Source organism: Echeneis naucrates, chromosome 2 (genome assembly GCF_900963305.1).
Source record: "Echeneis naucrates chromosome 2, fEcheNa1.1, whole genome shotgun sequence".
Lineage (NCBI taxonomy): Eukaryota > Metazoa > Chordata > Actinopteri > Carangiformes > Echeneidae > Echeneis > Echeneis naucrates.
Genome location: NC_042512.1, coordinates 3,616,395 through 3,640,462, shown reverse-complemented (window position 1 = coordinate 3,640,462; position 24,068 = coordinate 3,616,395). Strand labels below are relative to the sequence as shown.

The 24,068-nt window shown below is 42.2% G+C and overlaps 1 protein-coding gene and 8 non-coding genes across 9 annotated transcripts in view; 2 read left to right on the top strand and 7 right to left on the bottom strand.

The window, feature by feature from the left end:
* Nucleotides 1-844: 844 nt before the first annotated feature.
* Nucleotides 845-915, bottom strand: trnag-gcc (transfer RNA glycine (anticodon GCC)). The gene has a single exon. It is a non-coding gene; the product is annotated as a tRNA-Gly (tRNA).
* A 2,976-nt stretch (nucleotides 916-3,891) lies between these two features.
* The window catches only part of LOC115057432 (protein NLRC3-like), a gene marked incomplete at its 5' end in the record, with an annotated part of 121,459 nt that continues 101,282 nt past the window's right edge, over nucleotides 3,892-24,068 (bottom strand). Inside the window, 4 exons of the mRNA XM_029524547.1 lie at nucleotides 3,892-4,424; nucleotides 4,793-4,839; nucleotides 4,917-5,090; nucleotides 5,909-6,082. Coding sequence (XP_029380407.1) covers nucleotides 3,892-4,424; nucleotides 4,793-4,839; nucleotides 4,917-5,090; nucleotides 5,909-6,082 — 928 coding nt within the window. The remainder of the gene's footprint in view (nucleotides 4,425-4,792; nucleotides 4,840-4,916; nucleotides 5,091-5,908; nucleotides 6,083-24,068) is intronic.
* Nucleotides 16,370-16,441, bottom strand: trnaq-cug (transfer RNA glutamine (anticodon CUG)). Its single transcript has one exon. It is a non-coding gene; the product is annotated as a tRNA-Gln (tRNA).
* On the bottom strand, nucleotides 16,973-17,044 carry trnap-agg (transfer RNA proline (anticodon AGG)). The gene has a single exon. It is a non-coding gene; the product is annotated as a tRNA-Pro (tRNA).
* Nucleotides 17,778-17,850, bottom strand: trnaa-agc (transfer RNA alanine (anticodon AGC)). The gene has a single exon. It is a non-coding gene; the product is annotated as a tRNA-Ala (tRNA).
* trnal-uag (transfer RNA leucine (anticodon UAG)) lies at nucleotides 18,562-18,643 on the bottom strand. The gene has a single exon. It is a non-coding gene; the product is annotated as a tRNA-Leu (tRNA).
* Nucleotides 20,681-20,752, top strand: trnaw-cca (transfer RNA tryptophan (anticodon CCA)). Its single transcript has one exon. It is a non-coding gene; the product is annotated as a tRNA-Trp (tRNA).
* On the bottom strand, nucleotides 21,422-21,503 carry trnal-aag (transfer RNA leucine (anticodon AAG)). The gene has a single exon. It is a non-coding gene; the product is annotated as a tRNA-Leu (tRNA).
* On the top strand, nucleotides 22,177-22,249 carry trnak-cuu (transfer RNA lysine (anticodon CUU)). The gene has a single exon. It is a non-coding gene; the product is annotated as a tRNA-Lys (tRNA).

The following is a 24,068-nucleotide window of genomic DNA, read 5'->3' as shown; positions in this document are numbered from 1 at the left end:
GAAACGGTGCACTTTAATTCACTGCATGTCTGACAGCGGCTTCAGCTAGTTAGCGCGATGCTACAATTAGCTTGTTTAGCATTTTCCGGCTGTTTATTAGATGTCTCCTGTGCGCGTGCTCCTTCCGTCTGGTCCGTTCATCAACGTTAAACATTCTACAGATCGTCCGCACGGAAAACACAACCGCGTAAATTAGCTCAAGTTGTTTCCACAAAACGGCCAAAACATCATTTAATCTATGCCTGCTAAGTTTTCCCGGTACACAAGATACAAACATTTTGAGCTCACAGTCAATCTTCTTCTGGATCACTTCCGGCATTTGGTACATTCCCCTTCCGGAAGATTCTGTCGTTTGGAAATTTGTTTCGCAATTTGTGAATTTGTTTTCTAAAATATAAATTTGTTTTGTCCGTGGTAAAAGTATTTTTCTTATGTAATTTTGTTTAATAAAATGTAAAAATGTTTCCCAACATGTAAATTAGTTTGACGCTTTGTAAAAGTGTGGCACTTTGTAATTTAGTTTTGCACTTACCGGCCACCGTATCAAACAGAGCAGGAACACTAAAGTAAGGGGCGGGGGGTGAAAACGACAGGAGGGTTAAAGAGTAGATTCTCTCTGAGGGGACGGATGTTGCCACAATACACAGTGTGTGTGCCATCACATGTGGAAGATGTGTGCAGACTGAAGCCTTGGTCTGCCACCAGCTCAGAGGGGCTGCACTTCTACTGACCACCAGGGGGCTCCACTGGTTGTTTCACAAAGTCACAGTGTGTTGGAGTCTATCTGGGTATTTTCCAAGCAGCACTGTGTTTCTAACATCTGGATGTTGGTAAAGAGTTACTCTGCATTGGCCGGGAATCGAACCCGGGCCTCCCGCGTGGCAGGCGAGAATTCTACCACTGAACCACCAATGCTTGTGTAATGATTTACAATGATGTCACGATTCTCCAGGCATCAGCAGCCTTCAACACTTGCTGGCATGTTCAGAAGAACTTCCTGCATTTTATAACGTGGCAACTAATCCGATCAGGGAGAGTCTTCTTTTTTCTGTTTTTCTCACACAAGCTCCTCCTTTGTTCCTCCGCTGAGTGAGACGGCAACATTTTTTACAAGTTTTCCAGATGATTATTGTAATTTCTGTGTTTATATGCAACAATGTATTTACATTCAAGCTGATATCTTTCTATAATAATCCATCATGGACTGCTGGACACTTTCATATCAGTAAATCCACCGTGTTTTAAAGAAGTTCAGAGTGTTTCAGAGTTTCTGACATGACACAGACAGACAGATCCAACAAAGTATTTAAATGAACTGAGAGCTCAGACCAGCAGAGAGAGCACACACACACACACACACACAGACAGTGGACGAGGTGCAACGCTTCGCTCATTCTGTGATTCCAAAAATGAGCGAAAGCAGGAAAAGACACATTTTAATAAGTAGAAGGAGGAACAAACCAACAGATTTGGTTTTAGTTCAATTTAACGCCACTTCTTTGTCTAATAACAGCTGATTTGTGTTTCACTTCATTCGTTCGCGAGACACGCGTGAGTTTCTTCGTGCGCATGCGCCGTTTCGGCTGAATCTAATGCGAGTGTGACGTTTGAGTTGGTGTCGCGTGGGAGAGCGATGAAGGACAGGAAATGCCTTTGATCTCCAGTGACGTCACACAGCCTCGCTGTGAGGTGAGTAAACAGTTGTGATGTTGTCAGTGAAACATTCATTCATCCTCAGAGTCATCTGCTTCTACCGATCTCCATTTTCATTTCCAACCACTCAGAGAGACAAGAACACACACAGACACACTCTGACTAACCAAACCATTCCAGGAACAATCAGGATGATTCTGGCTCAGGGTGTGACAGGTCCGGGGTTCAAATCCCAGATGAGCCCTTTGTCAGCTGTTGTAAGAAGTGAAAAAGCCTCCTAAATGTGGAGGGAGGCCGACTCTGTCAGAGAGCAGTGTGCATTCTAGCTTCCTTTAGCTGTCAGCCTCTGATCATCAACTCTTCAGCTTCTATGACTTCAACAATTCCTTCTGAATGCAGTCTGAGGCAGTGATTGTGAAACTTTCATTCAGACAGAGATCCCACATTCAGAAGAAAACAGCCACACACAAACAAAGTCATCATGAACAGCCTACATGGAGCCTAAATGAAAAGAAGCAGGAAGTAAAGTGTGAAAATAATGATGAACAAAGTGTCACACAGAGAGGCTGCAGCCTGGTGTGGACTATAACGTCAGAAAATGGATCAGTCTGTGACACGGAGCACTAAAGTTGGAAGGCTGAGTTCAGCTTCAGCTTCTTTCATGTTCTCCCTGTGAAAGAAAGAAGGTGAACATGAGCTTGATATGAGAACACAGCAGTGTGCATCATGGTGCTCATGTTCATATAGAAAGAAGGAGGAAAAGCAGCAGCTCTGGTTTACTGTTTCACTCCCTTTCCCTCCCCGCTATGAGCTGTCACTCACCCACAGCACATACTGTAGACTGGTTCACAGTCAGACTCATGATTCATGACTCATTGGTTCAGAGTGGAACTCATGAGTCCCAGTTCAGCAGCAGCACATTCACACACTGAGCTGAGAGTCTGCTGCACGACTCCGCTAGAACATTATTGGACTGTATTATATCACTATATCAATCAATGAATCAATTAACCAACCAACTAATGAATCCCTACTTTAAACTTTTAGTTTATTTATACAGCCCTTTTCAAACACATCAATGTTGCACAAAGTGCTTTACACATTAAATGATAAAAATAAACATGAATATATCCCCCACCCAGGCCACATCACCATCCATACAGAGACATTCAGATAAAAAAAAAGGACGTTTGTCTCAAAAAGGGCATTTAAAGGTCAACCTCATTTCCCAAAGTCTCTTTCTCTCCCAGTTCCTCTCCTCTCTCTCCCTGCCCCCAGCCTGCAGGTGGTTACTCACCGCCATCCCATGTTCCTGCAACACCTGCTGCTCCTTTATCCCCATAAATTCCATACATTCCCTCCATGAACTTCATGTTCCTGCCTACACCTGCTTTCATTCTCACCACCCACCTGCCCCTCTCTTCCTCAAAGCCTGTGTGAGCTGTTGGGTTCAGTGGGCAGTTCAGCTGACCAATGAAGGCCAAACTGTTTTTTTAACCCTCTTTGGGTCCAACAGTGTCGCTGAGAATGATGAAACTACTAACCAGGAACCAACACCAAGAAATAACCTGTTTGAGTTCATTACAGAACTGTACTTATATACATATATATGGATATGTTAGTAGTCAAATTTAATGTCTCAACTCTGATTATATGATGGAATATTTAACAGTTTACAGATGGCTAGAACATATTTACTAATGAACTCCACATCCTTCTTCCTCCACAGTCTTAATCATTTGATGATAGCCAGACAGGCTGGAACAGCAGCTGATTGCTGTGATGATGAACTCTGAGTTCCTGATGATTCTCTTGGAGGAACTGAACGGTTCCTGGTGTTCATGTTTGTCTCATTCAGACTGCAGCCTGAAGTCCCGGGGACATCATGCTAAGTCCAACAGGAAATAGGAGACAGGAAGAAGAAAATGAAGGCCACAGACAACAATTTCTTCTGAAGATCTTCGGTATTAATGCTGAAAGAAGTTCAGATCTCATCATCGGTCCACCCATCACATGTTTTCTTCCCTTTTCCCTCTTGGAGCAAAAAATTCTTGGTTACAGAAAACAACCAGAGCATGATTGAAACGTCATGATTGTGCAGGCTGAAGGAGTTTCAGGAACACACTGAGATTTAGACATTAAATCCAGATCTGTCTCCAATCTGGAACTGAAAGAGACTCCAGAACTGAGAAGTGAAGCCAACAGTGAAGTGTCTCAGTTTCTAGTTTCAAGTCTGCTTCAATACAACTTCCTCAGAGATGCTGAGGAATCAGAACAGATCCTGAATCCAGGATGGAGAGGTTCAGTGAATGTGGTGTTGAAGGTGTGGAGGTGGATCAGAGAGTCAGAGGAGACTCTGTAGAAGGACAGAGAGCCAGCAGGACAGTCCACATACACTGCTACTCTGTGAGAGTCAGAGGAGGAGGAGAGGGATGTTTTTATGTTGTTGTGACAGACAGAGTAACCATCATCTTTATAGCAGATCAGACTCCAGGACTGATTATTAAACCCAAAAAAACTGTCAGAACTGCCTCCTTTCCTTCTGATTCCTCTGTAGCTCACTGAGATATAAACCTCTCCACTCCACTCGACCTCCCAGTAACAGCGACCAGTCAGACTATTTCTACACAGCAGCTGAAAACAGATCTCAAATCTGTCTGGATGATCAGGATATGACTGATACTCTGCTACATGTGTCACCTTCCTGTTGTTGTCACACAGTTTGAGGTTTCTGTGGATTGTGTTTGTGTCCAGTTCCAGTTCACAGACATCTGATGGAGAGAACAAGAAACAACAGCTGCAGTTTATCATCTGTTCATTTATCAACAACTTTACTGAAAGTGAATCATTCAAACTTACATTTCATCACCTGTGAATAATGTTTGACTACATTTAAATTAAAAGCCAACAATCCAGTTAGAACATCAACAGTTACTGAACATGAGAGTCAAGATGTCAGCAATGTTCTGCTTTTTTCTGCTGTGGAGTCAAAGATGACGGCTGATGGAGATCCACATCAATAAACACATGAAGTGTTGATCCTGAATGAAACTCATCTTTGTACTTCAGTCAGAAATGTAAAAATCTAGTGTAACATGAGCAGCTGAGTTTTCATGAATCAAAGTGAAAACACACTCACACTTCCTCAGACCAGGTCTCAGTCTCTGTGGTCCACCATGGTCCACCCTGGAGGAAGAAACAGAGTCAGGATCAACTTGATCCACCATCAAACATGAAGCAGAGTTCCTCAGAGCTGTCCAGACCTGAGAGTGTCCAGTCTCCAGTCTGGATCCTCCAGTCCAGCAGACAGAAGCTTCACTCCTGAGTCTCCTGGATGATTGTAGCTCAGGTCCAGTTCTCTCAGATGGGAGGGGTTGGAGCTGAGAGCTGAGGCCAGAGAAGAACAGCCTTCCTCTGAGAGCAGACATCCTGACAGACTGAACACACACACACACACACACACACACACACACACACAAGCAGTCTGAATCTATGTGACTGACTTTGGTCTGTGATTATTCACCAAACATCAGGTCAGTTAAGTTTTATTGGAGTTTTTTTTCCCCCCACCTGACCTGATGAATACTATAGAATCAGGTCTACAGACATTGCAAACACTTCGAATCAACTGCAGAACAAAGAAACACCATGAGAGAGAGAGAAAACATAGATAAACAACAGCAGAGCAACACAACAGCTGAACTATAAACACACATATTAAAGTCACAGTTACTTTTTCAGTGACACAAACACTGTATAGTGATGCTATGCTTCTGCTCTGTGTTCAACCAGGTTCATTCATCCACATTCACATCCACATCCACATTCATCAGCAGTCCACTCAACCTCTGGTGCCTTTGAGCCCCTTAAATATTTTCCTGAATGAGAACTCCATCATCACAACTGTGACAGATGCCAAAAGCTGCAGAAAGGTTGTGTCCACCTCCCTAAAAGGAAATGATCCTCAGTGAACACAGAAGTCACCCCTGGAGGATTCACCAGGAGGACGCCAGCATGACCCAGCATGCACCTGTTGCCTGACTAACGTGTGTATGTGTGTTTGATTTCACTTAGTGTGTTTTCCAGGTGGTGAATCAAATCAGTGATGCATTATGGAGCATGAAGCTTTTTATACTGATGGCAATCTCCCAAATTTCCAAACCTCTTCAGTTCATTTTACTCAATTTAATGAAAATATTAAATAAAATACATAATAAACTAAATCAAAAGTATTCACACAAACATGAACTCTGACCTGAGAGTTTCCAGCTCACAGTGTGGACTCTTCAGTCCAGCAGACAGCAGCTTCACTCCTGAATCCTGCAGGTTGTTGTTACTCAGGTCCAGATCTCTCAGACTAGAGGACTGGGAGCTGAGGACTGAGGACAGAGCTTCACAGCTTCTCTCTGAGAGGTTACAGAGGCTCAGTCTGAGAAGGAATCAGCAAAATAAGATAAATTATTAAAGAAACATGTTTTTGATTCTCAACTAAAAAAAAGATTCAGTTGATCTAGATGGATTTATGTGCACATACAGAACTTTGTTGGAGGCTTTGACCACTGGCAGCAGCCTCAGAAGAGCCTCCTCTGAAGCAGAGTATTTCTTCAGGTCAAACACGTCCAGATCTTTTTCTGATGACAGTAAGATGAAGACCAGAGCTGACCATTGAGCAGGAGACAGTTTATCTGTGGAGAGACGTCCTGATCTCAGGGACTGTTGGATCTCCTCCACCAGAGAACCATCATTCAGTTCATTCAGACAGTGAAACAGGTTCATACTTTTCTCTGGAGACAGATTCTCACTGATCTTTGTCTTGATGTACTGGACTGTTTCCTGATTGGTCTCTGAGCTACTTCCTGTCTGTGTCACCAGGCCTCGTAGGAGAGTTTGGTTGGTCTGCAGTAAAAGACCCAGAAGGAACCGGAGGAACAAGTCCAGGTGTCCATGTGGACTCTGTAAGGCCTCATCCACAGCACTCTGGTAGAGAATTAAAGGTTCAGGTTTGTTCCAAAACAGTTTTGACCACAGGGAGGTTGTTTGTTTTTCTGACATCAGATTGACTCCAGAGTTGATGAAGGTCAGATGGACATGAAGAGCAGCCAGAAACTCCTGAACACTCAGATGGACGAAGCAGAAGACCTTGTCCTGGTACAGCCCTGTCTCCTCTTTGAAGATCTGCGTGAACACTCCTGAGTAAACTGATGCTGCTCTGATATCGATGCCACACTCTGTCAGGTCTGATTCATAGAAGATCAGGTTTCCTTTCTGCAGCTGCTCAAAAGCCACTTTTCCCAGAGACTCAATCATCTTCCTGGTCTCTGGACTCCAGTGTGGATCTGACTCAGCTCCTCCATCGTACTTGACCTTCTTCAGTTTGGACTGAACCACCAGGAAGTGGATGTACATCTCAGTCAGGGTCTTGGGCAGCTCTCCTCCCTCTCTGGTCTTCAACACCTCCTCCAGAACTGTAGCAGTGATCCAGCAGAAGACTGAGATGTGGCACATGATGTGGAGGCTTCGTGAGGTCTTGATGTGGGAGATGATCCTGCTGGCCTGCTCCTCATGTCTGAACCTCTTCCTGAAGTACTCCTCCTTCTGGGGGTCATTGAACCCTCTGACCTCTGTCACCATGTCAACACACTGAGGAGGGATCTGATTGGCTGCTGCAGGTCGTGTGGTTATCCAGAGGCGAGCAGAGGGAAGCAGTTTCCCCCTGATGAGGTTTGTCAGCAGCACGTCCACTGAGGTGGACTCTGTAGGATCAGTCAGGACCTCAGTGTTGTGGAAGTCCAGAGGAAGTCGACACTCATCCAGACCATCAAAGATGAACACAACCTGGAACTGATCAAAGCTGCAGATTCCTGCTTCTTTGGTTTCAGTGAAGAAGAGATGAACAAGTTCCACCAAGCTGAACTTCTTCTCTTTCAGCACATTCAGCTCTCTGAAGGTGAAGGGGAATGTGAACTCTATGTCCTGGTTGGCTTTGTCTTCAGCCCAGTCCAGAGTGAACTTCTGTGTTAAGACGGTTTTCCCAATGCCAGCCACTCCCTTTGTCATCACTGTTCTGATTGGTTGGTCTCTTCCAGGTGGGGGTTTAAAGACGTCTTCTTGTCTGATGCTTGTTTCTGCTCTGTCCTGTTTCCTGGATGCTGTTTCAATCTGTCTGACCTCATGTTCCTCATTGACCTCTCCAGTCCCTCCCTCTGTGATGTAGAGCTCTGTGTAGATCTGATTCAGAAGGGTTGGGTTTCCTGCTTTAGAGATCCCCTCAAACACACACTGGAACTTCTTCTTCAGGCCAGATTTTAGTTTACGTCGACAAATTGGCACATTAAACTCTGAATGGGTGAAGTACAAATAATATCAAAGAATAAATTACAAGGTTGATGTTAATTCTCCTAAGGAATAAGAATATGATCATTTCTCTTCCATCTCCTGAGACTTTAGTAAATGTCTAATTGAACCATCATGTTAAATCCTCTTACTGCTCTGCAGACAGTCAGCCAGCTCCTCCTGCTTCATCCTCCTCAGGAAGTTCACTGTGATCTTCAGAAATGCCTCTCTGCTCCTCCTCTGCTCTTCATCCACCTCATCATCCTCATTCTTCATGAATTGTGGGTAATTTGGACTCAGACTCCTTTTCATTTTCTTCAGCTCGTTCTTCACAAAACAGACAATGTTCTCCTCCAGCAGCTGGAACACAATAACATCCTGTGTAAAGTTCACTCTCAGTATAAACTGATGGATCAAAGAATCAGATCATCAGTCAGCAGAGTTCAACTTTAGCTGCTGCTGTATCATCTGCTGCCACGTCTCTTTCCAGAGCTACACAGAAAGATTCAGACCTGCTGACTTCACTAAACTAACTTCACTGGTGTAACTTACTAAGTTTGACTTCTGACAATTCTGACAACACAGAGATCCTGATCATCACATGAAGACCAAACTGATACAGCCCTTCAACACATCAACTTAGGAAGTGAAAATTCGGGGTATTAACTGTGACTGAAGATGGATCAGACCACCTGAACTAGTTCACTGATGAATTATTCCATCTTTAAACCCTGTAGAGACAGAGTCCATGGAGGTCCAGGACTGAATCTGATTAACTTTGGTCTTTGTTATTAAGTCACAGCTGAAATTTTCTGGAAAACAACTAAATAAACTTTTCTTTAAGATTCACTGTAGATGAAGAAGGAGGAGCAGAAATGTCTTTGACTCAAGTCTTTGTTGGTGTCTGTTGTAGTCACTGGATGAACATTTACACACCATAAATATGGAGTCCAGGTCTGTGTGATGATGTTTGTCAGACTGAACTCTGAGGAGAAAAGACACAAACACACAGTTTGTTCCAGGAGTTTTCTATGAACACCAGAGAAACTGATAGACAAGCTTTGATACCTTTAATGAGTCACACAACAACAAATGATCAGCTTTTACCTATTTTCTTTGATAGAATCATCCATAGACTGATCACTCTTCATGGACACACAGCTCAGTTCAGGAGAATCTGGTCTTGACTTCTGGTTGCTAGTAGAAACAAAGTTGACTTTAAAAACATCAACAATGAAGAAACTGAGCAGAAACTGATCAGTTTAAATTAAAGTACTCAAATCAAGTTTTCATTTGTATCAACATCAGTCACCCAGAAATTTACATATCACTTTGACTTGAATGTTTTTCATTTGACTCACATGGAGCATTTTGTTACTTTAATTGAAAAGCACAGAACAAACAAAGATTGTTATGATTATTATCATTGTCATGAATAGTTGAGGAATAAAGAAAATGTAAGTGACAGTGAGAGTAAATAATGATGGAGCAGTGATCTGAGTGCTGAGCTCTGACAGATGGACAGTTAGAGATCCTCATCTCACCTCTGAGCTTTGGTCTGACTCTCATGTTCCCCACACAGAGTGGTTTTAGAGGGAGGGGCTCCCTCCTCTCTGTCCTCACACTGATTCATAGCTGAGCCTCCACCTGCTGGAAAGGTGACACAATATTCATACCAAATCATTCACAGCTAACAAACACTATGTAACTTTGAGTCCAACCAACAGATGGAGCCATTCAGAAATATAGATTTCTTCTTACTTTTATATCAGAATCTAGTTTTTATTTCTTATTTGAAGACAATGTCTTGTAATGAGAAAATTATATGTAAAACATTTCATTTGTAAAACAAACCCCATCAAGTAAATGCCTGAAGAAGCATCTTCATGACAGTTTTTTTTTTTTTTTAACCACATCCCCCACAAGTTATGTTTGTATTAACAGCTGTAGTGTCATTTTATAATCTCTGGTGTTAATATTTTACTAAAATTCTGCAATACATCTTGTAACTTTATTGGAAAAACAGATCTTTTTTTTTTGTTTTATAACAAAGCCACAAACATTTTTTGGAAACACATTGAAGTGAATTGTCAGATGACATTCTGCTGGTTTAACTGATATCATGCTGATGTTGTCAGCAGTAAATTTATGAGTTCATGTCTTTATGGCAAACATTTTAAGATATCTTGTTACTAAGTGACCACATCATCCACAACCAACCCTCTTTATCTTGAATCTGAACAGGGAGCCGTTAGGAGTTTGATGGTTCATCATCACGATTAAAGCATTCACTGACTGCAACATTTAAATTAATAGACCAGTTTCCTTTAATGGTGAACTGGATGAACTGACCAGTATAACACAAACTGGTCAGTTATTTTATCACTTTGTCTATCTCCCTGTCTTTTTCAGTATTTTATCCGTCAATGCAGCTAAATCTTTTAATATTTGCATTTTTTTTTTCTTTACAATCTGTTTTTAAATCAGTTCAACATTCACTGACACAAACAGGATGAAGGCTGTCGGTTACGTTACCTGATGGTTGAACTGATCTTCATGCAGCTGATGAGTGAAGGTGAACTTTAACTCCAGCTTCCATGAAAAAAATAAAGACAACATATCCATGTATATCTGACAGCAGGAGGATTTCTAAAGTTGTTGATCCAAACACAGTCTGAACTCTCTGTGTAAAACTAAATATGACTTACAGGAAAATCTGATACCAGAGTAGCTCTGAACTTTGGAATAATTTGAAGTCAATCATTAATCGACAGTAATAATCCACATCAGGTAGATCACAAGGCTCCAATGACCTTTGATTTATATGATGTGTTGTACAATATGGGACAAATAAATGATCCTTTATCTTTTAATACATTTAGAAAACATTTTTACACATGCTCAGATTCACAGTTATGTTTGTCTACAATTATCAGATTAGAAATAGCATAGTGGCGTTATATATGACAGCGTTTATATAATATAATATAATATGTCTACAGTGTATATCTAGAGTTCGCTGGTGAGACACATAACATCTTCAGCATCAGCAGCTCACCCTGCTACTAGACCACCACAGAACAGTGCGTCTCTTCAAAAGTTGCTGCCTCCTTCAAAGAGCTAAGAGACACCGAGGAACCAGAGGCCTGTATCACAAAGCTGGATTAACATGCCTGGGATCTGTTTTAGTGATCCAGCTTCACTTACCAAGACATCCACAATCCTGATAAGCTGTCTCACAAAGCTGTTATCATCTTGCTCACATAAAAGGGGCTGGTTTGCTGCATCCGACCAACCAACCAACCCATGATGCAAAAGGGACCTTCTGCTGCTGTCATCAGATTCAGTGATGTCTTCATCAGGGTCTTTATCCTTCCCTGGTGTGTCCAAAAGTTTGGAGGACAAAGTTTACACATCATTAACTGTCTTTGAGGAGAAATAATCAAACACCAAGTCAATTTCTTCTTCTCTGTATTTTCACCTGTCGGTCCAGGTGTGCTCTGACTAACAGGACTTCAGCCTGCTGACCTACACTGAGCTGCTCTGTTTCCTCTGAAAGAACAAGTCTTTAATTCGAGTTCAAACTGAGGCAGTAACTGCAACAATGAGAAATGTTTTTCCATGCTAACGAAGCCTAATTAGCTAATTAAGATACGTTAGTATGCTAGCTAAATTAGCAAAGTTAGCATGCTAACCAAATTAGCTAACTTAGCTATGTTAGCATAACGACGGAACGACCTTTAAGGAGGACTCTGCTAAATATGTCTATGAAAAGCTGTTTTCAGGAATTCAGCGTTAGAGTTCTTACCTGAACTCCGGTGAATATTTGCTACAATATTGCTGCAGGAAGACGGAAATGTGTTTCAAAACTCAGACTGGTGAATTTACAGCATTTAGTTAGCAGCACTGCTCGTTTTTTTCAGCTCACTTATAAGTTTTATTTTATTTTCCATTTTCCTACAAAATGTCAAGCTGCAGCCACTTTTAACAACTTTACACAACACGCTGTCACTCCAAATGATTGACACCACTGAGAGCCAATGACAACTGAGAGGACATGGACGGACCAATCAGGTTATAGGGGGGAGGGAGCCTCCATGTATTATCAGTTTCAGTCCAAAAGTAGAAAACAGGAAGTTCACTTACTGTAAAATGTCTCCTGTTGATTCACCACCATCATGATCGCACAGCTGATCGATGGACGAGCCGGCTTCAAAGCTGAGCCACTCGGTTTTACTTAATACCAACCTTCACTAAAGAGGAGCTAAAACTTCGGGATTCATTTAGATCCTGTTGTGTAATTCTTTATATTTGTCTGTGTGGTTTCAATGTAAATAGTTCAAAGTTTATGAATGATTTACATTCAATTAGAGATTAAACATTTTTTCAAACGGTGTTGGATCTTTGGGTTTCTGTACTTTATCATTTATTGTTTGTGTCATGAGTCTCCAAGTTTGGTAAATATATAAATCAAGCCATGTAAATAATAAACATTATCTTCTGATCTGAAATACGTTGTATCTCTCCTCGTAAAAAGAGCCGATCTCTGAATGTGCTCCTGCTGCTGGCTCTCTCTCAGCTGATCCCAGCTGATCCGCTCCGAGGCTGACAACCAAATGTTCCTCATGTAAGTCAAGCGATGAAATGAGTTCATCCTCTCATCTGAACTTTATCAGGGAGATGAAAATTTCAATTTCAACCTCTTTTTCTAATAACAGCTGATTTGTGTTTTACTTAATTCCTTTCGTTCATTCGCAAAATGAGTCCTGTGCGTCTTTGTGCGCATGCGCGTATCCTTTTGAATCGAACGCTCGAGTGTGACGCGTGGGAGAGCGATTAAAGACAGGAAATGCCTTTGATCTCCAGTGACGTCACACAGTCTCGGTGTGGAGTTATTATACAGTTGTTGATGTTGTTAGGTAAACCACTCCAACCACTCAGAGACAAGAACAGCCTCAATAGAAAACAAAGTTAGAAGAAGGTTCCAGGAACAATCTGCAATGGAGCAGAACAGGATCAACATGAGCATGAAGATCACCCACGAGGCTGTTCTGCCCATCGTCAGAAAACATTTTGGCCGACTGTCTGCAGGTGAGTGGCGCTTGATGGCTGCAGGAATTTTGGAGCCAGAAACAACATCTGTACTGGCCGACCTTTGCACTGAACTGGTCCAGTTTCTCTGTACTGTTACCATCAAAGTCCTCAGACCCCTAACTGAGGACAGTTTCCAGAAGAGAGAACCTGATGCTGAATTCAACGCCTCTTTGGGAAATATACAAACAGGTGCAGGAGAAATACTTTACCAGAGCTTTGCTTTGGAATTAAACGCCCCACACAGGAAATGTAAGAGTGCCGAGCAGCTAACAGAGCTGATTGATACAGAGGTTTTAGAAAAGGTGAACTCCGTTCTATCTGAGGCCATCAAACGCCCTGTTTGGCCATCAGAGCCAGTTTGTTTGACCAGAGGCTCTGTTTCCAACATCCGAACTCTCCATCATATGGTGTATCATGTCAGCAGATGTCTTCAAAAATGTTTGAAGAAAGTCAGCTCCCGCTGCCTGGGATGGTGTTGGAAGCCAGCAAGCATGGATTCTGCCCCATGGAGGGCCTCTGCGTCTACATCAAGGATGGTTGAAACAGTGAAACCAGAGGACTGCGAGACTCCTCTGAGCCTTAAAGCCAACATCTCTGTCTCCTCAGCCAGTAAAGCTGTGACTGACATCGTTGTCAAATGGTCCAGCGGGTCAGACGTGGCAGCAAAGGGAGAAGACTCCGCCCTGTCTCACGCCTCTGTGGAGGCTCAGGACGCAGCGTCACACATTGTGAAAGGAATAATAGCAGATCCCCATTACAATGGCTCAGAATGTGCTGCTGAGGGCAGCCAGAGAAACGTCCCACCCCAGCCTCACTTTAATGTGCGGACAATTCTCCCCAAGCTCAGAGAGTTTTTCACTTCACAGCCCAGCACTTCAGACCACATTCATTACAAAGAGAGAGTTTTAGACTCTGTCTTACCTGAAGTCATCAGGACGGAGGAAGGAAGACTACAGCTTTCTCCTGAGGTTCTGTACGCCATGACGGAGGACACAGTGGAACAGTTCCTGCAGAAGATTCTCCTCTGGATGCCCAGAGAAAATAATTACAGTGACAGTGAAGTGTCTGCTGCTCTCACTGACATCGAGGAAGCGATCACAGACATGCTGCACACGGCAGAGGAAGGTCAAATCAGAGCCAGCAAGAGGACTTCTTCACGTTCAGGTCAGACACCATTTTCCTTTGAGGCCGCAGCGTCTGGACCGAGCAGAAGAAGAAAAGGCTTTGGACACGTTGACAGTCATGGGTTGAAACTGCACAAGTTGGCTCAAAGACGATCTGTGAACGAGTGTTCTGACAGCCTTCCTCCATCATCTTTTTACCCCAGTGCAGCATCAGCCACGCCTGTGAAGCCGTCATCAGAGTCCACTGAGAGCTCCTTTCATGTCTCCAATGAGATGAGCAGGAACATCATAACTGCTCTTGTCCTGAGGCTCCTCACTAAACTCCCCAACACAACTGGAGGCTCCCCGCAGGCCGTAGAAATGGACACCATCATCCAGCGTCTGTCAGCCCTCGCGCAGGAAGACGTGAAGGTCCGTGGCTCTATTTTCAGGAAGAAGAAGGACACCATGAAAGAGCTGAACCAGACCATTATTAAGGAGCTTTTCAAGGAGTTTGGCTCTGCAGAGAAACTGCTGGAGGCTGCAACAGCATCACAAGACTCATCTTTTGATGACGCTCTGGTCAAACATCTCCTGAAGGCCCTCCTCAATCCGCCCAAGAAGAAGAAGTCCAAAGTGGCCCAGTTTTTCTCAGCCATGAGGAAGACTTTATCCAGACCAACATCCTGACTGGACTCCCAGCCCCAGTCTTTGCTGTGAAGGGTACAACCAGTGTGCTGGCGTAGGGTTTACTCCGGGTGCTCCGGTTTCCCCAATCTTTGATTATTAAAAAAACAACGACAAAAACCCAGAGGAGGAGTTTGTTTTTAATTGCTGAAAGGTCGGTCAGAAGGAGAAGAATTATTTGGGCCAAACGATGCCTCTTGTGCTGTTGAATCTGACTCTTACTTTGAACCTGGTTTGATAATGTAAAATGTATAATGTATAATCATTCCAATGTAAAATTAAAATAAAATACAAATAATAATAAAAACAGTGAAAGACATTTTGTTTTCAAGCCCTTAAAGGTGTAAATATTACACAGGTTGATCACTATGAAAAAAAAAAAAGTTTCATCTTTATATCATTACAACAAGATGATGCACAAACCTTCACACACAGGAAGGAGGAGCACAAAGTTTCTATTCATGTGTCTGAGAAGAAAAAATTGCTGCCATACTTTATATCTTCTTGTGATGCCATTAAAAATCAAACTACACAATAAGTTGAAGAGAAATCTGACAGAGCTCAAACATGATTGACTCAGCAGGGCATTTACTTTGTCACTACTGTGTACTCAGATCTGAGGAAGAGAAAATGTCCTTTGTGGTTTCAGATCTGTTTGACTCAAACATCTATTTTGGCTGATGCCAAACTAACTTTGGCTCTGTATGACAAACTGTATCAAAGCAGGTAATAATAAAACAGTTTTCTTTATCTGATTGCATCTGCACAGCCAGACAATCTGCACAGATAAATCCTTCTATATTTATTACTATTCACAGAGTCAAGAACTAAAGCTCATTGGTTCAAATGAGAGTGAAAGATTATGAAGAAGAAATGACAGTTTGTTGATCTTCACTATGAAGGAAGGCACTTCTTAGAACTTTTAAGAAATACCCCAACTTATAATTCATCTAAAAAAGTTGGCAATGAAATCATCATCAATAAATAGTTGCAGCTACATCCATAATATGAACATAAAGAAGCTGAGACTGCTGCCCCAATAAACATGAGCGGTATGAGTAACAGTCAGACCAACAGCAGGCTGCCATTCACAATTCAAACTCAAAGTGATGGTAGCTGCTAGATTTAGGATCATACCACAGTGCACAGCTTGGGCTCTTGGCAGTGGTGGGATTCATGGCATTGTTACTATTGTAACTATGTCATCTTGAAATACAACAAAGTTTGGATAGTGAACAGCTAGCTGTTGCTAAAAAGCCATTAGCAGAGGATGGTTTCAATCCATCGACCTCTGGGTTATGGGACCAGCACGCTTCCGCTGTCTTCCGCACGTCTGTGTTGGGCAACGCTTGTGCTCCTCACAGTTGTGTGTCTGAAGAGACTGACTGCCTGATTAGATCGCACACAGGCTCAAAATTTGCACTTCCTCACACATGTAGAGTGGACAAACCAGGTTGTCTATATGTCAAGGGAATTTCAGTGTTTCACTGGTAAGATTCAGGTTCCACCGAGATTTGAACTCGGATCGCTGGATTCAGAGTCCAGAGTGCTAACCATTACACCATGGAACCCTGCAGGTGTGCAATTATATAGATGTGAAAGGAATTGTAGTCTTTAGTCAAGTGTTGACTAAAATACCTTTGTCCCCAAAAACACCTCACAGCAGGAGAGGTGGAAGAAAAGTGGTTTCTGTCAGAAGTGGGATTTCACAGCTACCAAAGTCATGCGAATAAACTAGCAGACAATTGGTCACCTGCCAAGATAAAAATATATATAATCACGCTGTGCACGTGCAAATGAAGATCATTATCTGCATCATAATCATGGACCAGTAAAGATGGTGACAGATAGAACATCATGTTATGTCAGCACCACAAAAGTAGTACAAAGAAGTACCAAGATATACAGAGGATCTGAAAATATTGCAATATAAGTGGCTGACCATCATGACTCCTACCAAAGTTTGTCTCCTGTGAAAAGCAGTCAATCACCAATATCCCTTCTCCTCAGCACAGCATGAGCCACAAAACTACCAGACAGCAAAGCTCACACAGCTCCATAGTGTAACAGTTAGCACCCTTATTGACTGAAAGGCAACAAATGGGCTCGTCTGGGATTTGAAGCCAGGACCTCTCACACCCTAAGCGAGAATCATACCCCTAGACCAACGAGCCATGCTGACTGTGGAGTTCATGACAAAAAAGTGGGAGGAGTCTTTGATCCCTTTGATGTCATTAGAACCTTTGTGACATCACAGAATCAGCATCTCCTTTGATGGTTACTGATGGAACATTTGTGGCATTTTTTTTTTCATTATTTACACACAGCACATTCAGGACATTAATGTGACAGTTTATTATATGCTAAAGAAACTTTGGTAAGAGTCATGATGGTCAGCCACATATGTTGGGGGTATTTTCAGATCCAAAATACATCCCTGTACATCAGAGTGGTGCTGCTACGGAGTGTTGCATCAGTGGCCACCATAACTTCAAGGAACCCAAATGGGAAAGATCCTTATTGACAGCATTGTTGCGCTTTGCTACATCTGAGCTAAAGATACAAATAAAATAATCTAAATTGGCTTTTATTTTGAAATGCTTGTATGGTGCGACTGCTCTTGTTCTTTCTGCAGCTCAAAGCGTCAAGGAGTTGAAACGCAGCACAATGATAAAAATAAACAGTGTGTATTTTTTGGGAATTTTTAGTTCTGTCTCTGCATCAACACCATGAACCACAAAATTATCATTGCAATCTCTGGACAAGAGAAACAGTAATTTTGTGGTTGTTGCTGATCAACTGACCTCCTTAATTTTGTAACCTCTGCCATGAATCCATACAAAAAAAAACGAAGACTTGCTGTGTTTAGTTCACTTGTTGCTGTATCTCCAAAGAGCTAAAGTCTTGTGGAGAATGTGGGCATCGATCCCACTACCTCTCACATGCTAAGCGAGCGCTCTACCATTTGAGCTAATTCCCCTGCCATGCTAGCATACAAGCTAAGCTTTGAGAAAAGGCCGCTTTAACAACATCAACAGGTTTCAAAGTTTTTCGAGAGAGTTCAAAATAATTAAATTTTTCAATCACCTGTATTTTTAGCTCACTTGGGAGAGTGTTAGACTGAAGATGTAAAGGCTCCTGGTTTTTGGCATCAGAGGTGGTCCCTGAGGGGGTTAAGTAGAGATAAAAGAAAAGCGGATTCTGTCAGAAGTGGGATTTGAACCCACGCCTGGTGGCGTGGGCTCAGCTGGTGCTCAGTTATCATTATCAAGGCCGGTGATAGGGACACACCTTTAGTTCCACTTCCAGGTCATGGAAGCAATAATGAGAAGTCATTTCCACTGTGTGCTGTGCTGAAATAGCTCATTTGGGAGAGCGTTAGATTGAAGGTTTAACGGTCCCTGTTTCAATCCCGGGTTTAAGCAGCTATTGTGGGTCCTTTTAAAGACATTCCCTGAGCTTTGTTTTTTAATTATGGAGTTAAAGTCACTTAGTGTAACACATCACAGATTCTATGTCTCCAACATGAAAGCCTTTTATACCAGGCATTGTTTCTTAAAACAATGACTTAACTTTTTGCTACAGAAAAAACATGAACAACCATGGAAGCATTTCAAAAAGAAAGACAATTTTGATTGTTTTATTTGCATCTTCAGCTCAGTCCCCACTTTGGAAACTAACAGTGAGCTACTGGCAGTGGTGGGATTCGAACCCACGCCTCTGAAGAGACTGGAGCCTAAATCCAGCGCCTTGGACCGCTCGGCCACACTACCATACACTTGTGTAGAATAAGAACTAAGGAAAGGTTCTCTGACTTAAACAGGTTCATTTCAATGTTGTGTGTTGTGTTCTTGTGTGTCCAAAAGGCATCTTTGACAGCCTTTTGGACACACAAGCAGTCAGCGTGACGCATCCACCCTCACAATATTTCATTGTGTGGTTTAAAGAGGAGGGAGAATATTGGAAATGTAGGTTAAAAAAAAAAACAGAAAGTGAATGTGACAGTTAAAAATTACACTATTCTCCAGAGGAGACTGCAACCAGAACACCCTGAGCAGAGTGGCGCAGCGGAAGCGTGCTGGGCCCATAACCCAGAGGTCGATGGATCGAAACCATCCTCTGCTGTTTATACATACTGCTACATATACATACTGGATGTCCCATCATGAGACATGACTTTTTCAGCAGCACTGATTAACAGGAAGACATGGAGAATGCTGTCTGTCATTTCTATAATATTGATCGTTGTAACCTACAGCTGATGAAAACCCAAAAGTAGTTTGTTTCTACAACATCTGACCTGAGCAACAAGGCTCTTTGACCAACTAAGCCACAGCACCACTCTGATGTACAGGGATGTATTTTGGATCTGAAAATACCCCCAACATATGTGGCTGACCATCATGACTCTTATCAAAGTTTCTTTAGCATATAATAAACTGTCACATTAATGTCCTGACTGTGCTGTGTGTAAATAATGAGGTTCATCAAAACAAAGTCAGAACCAGAGCTCAGACTGTTGGTACACAAACAAAGAAAGGCATACTTGTGGATTCACAAGATTATATCAGGATCTGACCTTTTCCTGTTCCATCAGTAACCATCAAAGGAGAGGCTGATTCTGTGATGTCACAAAGGTTCTAATGACATCACAGAGATCAAAGACTCCTCCCACTTTTTCTCATGACCTCCACCATAGAGTGCTGCCTGCTGCAATAATGCTGCCTTTAATAGAAGTTTAGGAACATTTGATGAAAGAATACATTTTGATGACAATTGGAAATGTCTGTTTATTGTTTATCACTTGTTAGGATCCCTGTTTGCTGTCACTGAGGCAGCAGCTACTCTTCACACAGCTAAACTTCACACAGCTACATGTGGTTCCATGGTGTCATCGTTAGCAATCTGGACTTTAAATCTGTCATTCATAACATATTTAGATTTAGTTAAACTCTTTGAGTTTAGTTTAGTTTTGAGTTCCAGCCAGAGATGTTAGTGATCAGAGACAGCTTGACATGGCAGGTTTCAATCTTGGTGAAGTCCCTTTGAGGAACAGAGGGAACATCATCCTGTTGTTGATGAATAGTCCTGATTGGTGGTTTTTCTGTCATTTCTTGTGGTTGTCCTGCAGATTTGGTTCTCTGACAGTACTATAAATGTTGTAAGAGAGCTTTGATGACTGAGAAGTTCTCCCCCTCAGAAAAAGTCTGATTGTATGATAAATATGGTTTAAAACATTTTGAATGCCGTAAATGTTATGCTGAGAAAGTCTCTCGGGGAATGATTCTCGCTTAGGGTGCAAGGGTTCAAATCCCGGATGAGCCCATTGTGTTATGTTGCCAATATCAGTGCCTGACCATCATGACTCTTACTCTAAACTACTGTTTCTCTAGTCCAGAGACTGCAAGTAAAAGCTGTAATACAGGAAGTTATTATTGCCATATCTCCAACTCTTGTGTAGAAAAATTCTGTGTCTGTATCACAGAGGAAGGAAACACAAATGGGAGAAAAACACTCAGTCACACTCATGGAGTCTAAAAAGGGACACCAGATGGAGAAGGGGAGAAAAATCAAACCAGCAGCTAAAGTGTGAAAATAATGATTAACTGCAGCTGAACAACAACCAAAGTTTCACACAGAGAGGCTGCAGCCTGGTGTGGACCATAATTACTATGATATCATACTATATCTGCTGCTTTTTTCTGAAAGTCATATCTCAGTATCCTTCTGGATGTGCTTTTGTGATGTGTCAGAGCTCTTTCTTCCATTCTCTCCTCAAAACCTTTGGACACAGTTTCGCAACTCTGTGCGACTCTGTGGCGCAATGGTAGCGCATCTGACTCCAGATCAGAAGGTTCCGTGTTCAACTCACGTCAGGGTCACATCATCTGTTTGCACTTTTGGTAAACCCTCACATACTCACATGAGTTGAAATGGAGGAGACTTGAGCTTCAGCAAGTTAGGATTCGGCACTCTCACCGCCGCGGCCCGGGTTCGATTCCCGGTCAGGGAAAGTGTTTTTACTGAGGAAATACAGGTGCTATTCTTCATATTTGATCAACGACCAACGAGCCATGAGCTGCAAGAGTCTGTCTAACGTAGCTGAGTTAGATGTAACAAACTTAAGTTTCCAAGGAGGACTCTGCTAATCATGTGTATTCAGTGTTGTTTAAGAACAGTTTAACGTGCAAACAGAAAACAAACAATTGTAGAGTTCTTACCTGAGCTTCGGTGATGCAACACTCCGTTTATAACAGTTTTACATTTAATAAAACACTTCAAGATTGTACTCGCTCAGCCACACAATGACACACATATGACATATGATTTTTTTCACAGATAGAAATTATTTCATTCAGTTCAAATTTGGGTGCCCCCTGCCAAACCTACATGTTTTCATACACAAGAACGAACTCTGGTTGACTGTGATGTTTCTCATTTCAGCCCACCTGGTGTTGGTATCGTCTTTCACTGGCTTCTATAACTTTTGTTCACAGGGAGACAAAAAATGCCCAAATTAGCTGATTAGTTTTCATTGACAAGAAACAATCTGGCAGTGGTGGGATTCGAACCCACGCCTCCGAAGAGACTGGAGCCTTAATCCAGCGCCTCGGACCGCTCAGCCACACTACCTTGTTAACAAAAGTTATAGAAGCCATTTTCCTGTTGCAGCCTGCTATAAGATAAAAATTAAGAAAAAAAAATATATAATCTTGCTGTGCAGGTGCAAATGAAGATCATTATATGCATCATAATCATGGACCAGCAAAGATGGTGACAGATAGAACATCATGTTATGTCAGCACCACAAATGTAGTTCAAAGAAGTACCAAGATGTACAGAGGATCTGAAAATATTGCAATATAAGTGGCTGACCATCATGACTCCTACCAAAGTGTGTCTCCTGTGAAAAGCAGTCAATCACTAATATCCCTTCTCCTCAGCACAGCATGAGCCACAAAACTACCAGACAGCAAAGCTCACACAGCTCCATAGTGTAACAGTTAGCACCCTTATTGACTGAAAGGCAACAAATGGGCTCGTCTGGGATTTGAAGCCAGGACCTCTCACACCCTAAGCGAGAATCATACCTTCAAACCTTCAAGTTTGAAGAGAATCAAACCTTCAAGTAACCCAAATGGGAAAGATCCTGATTGACAGCATTGTTGCGCTTTGCTACATCTGAACTAAAGATAGTTAGTTAGATAGAAAGAAGTATCAAGGAGTTGAAACGCAGCAAAATGATAAAAATAAACAGTCTGTATTTTTTGGGAATTTGTAGGATCAATTTTTTGCAGCTTTAGCAGCCCGGCTAGCTCAGTCGGTAGAGCATGAGACTCTTAATCTCAGGGTCGTGGGTTCGAGCCCCACGTTGGGCGAAAAGTAGTTTCTTTTTTTTAGACCCAAACTTACCCAGCAGAACACTGCCTGGTTATGAGCAGGTTAAAAAGTACTGAGACTTCCACCTGCAGTCTATCCAATGACCAGCAGGGCTTTTATTTTGAAATGCTTTTGTTCTTTCTGTAGCTTAAAGCGTTAACGAGTTGAAACGCAGTAAAACATATTAAATGATATGTATGTAAGTATAAATACAAATACAATAAAAAATTGGATGGTCCATGGTGTAATCGTTAGCACTCTAAATCTGTCACTCATAACAGTTTTAGATTTAATTAAACAATTCAAGATTGTTGTGTGTGTGTTGTGGATGAAAAATCTGCATAAAATGGGAATATGATTGCTTGACAATCAAGGGTTAGGACTGAAAACACTAAAGCCTGTGGCTCCCTGTGGTGCAGAAAGAGAAAAGACAATTGTAGAGTTCTTACCTGAGCTCTGGTGAATATTTATTACAGGTGCTGCAAGAAGACAGAAGGTTGTTTCAAGACTCATGAGTGGCGAATTTACAGCATTTAGTTTGCATTTAGAGCCAGGTGATCAGAATGAGGACGCAACTTTAAGGAGGAGATTGGAGTTGTTCTTTGGGTATTCAGACAGGAAGTGTCATTTATTTAGTGTCATAACATGTAGCATGATTCTTGTGCTGGACGTCAGGAGTGAAGGCAGTAACTCCAACAGTTCCAATATGATCAGGACTGTGGCAGCAAAATGAAGAAGCATGAAACCAGATTCTGTGATGTCACAAAGGTTCTAATGACATCACAGAGATCAAAGACTCCTCCCACTTTTTTGTCATGACCTCCACAGTAGAGTGCACTCTGTTAATGAAGCTCAAAAGACAATCATGGTCCTGCCAGGTACCTTCGAGTTCTGCCAGACAGAAGCAACAACAAAACTGGAACTATTTGGACTGAACTGGATTTGAAACCTTCACTGTCACCACCCACCACTGCCAGTTTGTTTCTTGTCAATGAAAACTAATCAGCTAATTCAGGCATTTTTCATCTCTCTGTGAACAAAAGTTATAGAAGCCAGTGAAAGACGATACCAACACCAGGTGGGCTGAAATGAGAAACATCACAGTCAAACAGAGTTCATGCCTGCGTATGAAAACATGCAGGTTTGGCAGGGGGCACCCAGATTTGAACTGGGGACCTCTTGACCTGCAGTCAAATGGCCACACCGTTGATGTGACATGTTACGGCTTCAGCCTGGCGTCTTCACTGTGGCAAGTGTCTTGTCAAGATCCTTCAAGTAACACAACCAGACAGCAAACTTCACACTGTCATTCATCTGTCGTTCATAACATAACAGCGGGCGTTGTGCACCATGCAGGGGATGTAGCTCAGTGGTAGAGTGCATGCTTTGCATGTATGAGGCCCCGCGGCCCCTGTCATCTCCAGCGTTGATAATGAAGCATGGGAAGTCTTTATCTTGTGCAACACCCTGATCTCTCAATTATCCACTCAGCTTGGAGCAATTTATCCTGTGTAGTCATCCTACCAAATTACCAAAGTGAACACAAGTGTACATGTGATGACAAAACAGCAGCCATTGAAGTCCACTTAAAAGCAAACTCCTGATGTTTTGGCCTCTTTTTTTAACTCACGTCAAAACATCATAATTAAGTTACGTCAAGTACATATAGAGCAGGTCTAGACCAAACTCTTATTAAAATTATTTTGAGAGCCGTGAAGAGGAGGGGTTCGAGGTCAGTATCTGGAGGATTTTGCTGATGATGTGCTCCTTTCAGCACCATCAGCCTGAGAACGACAGCACTCATTGGATCGGTTCACA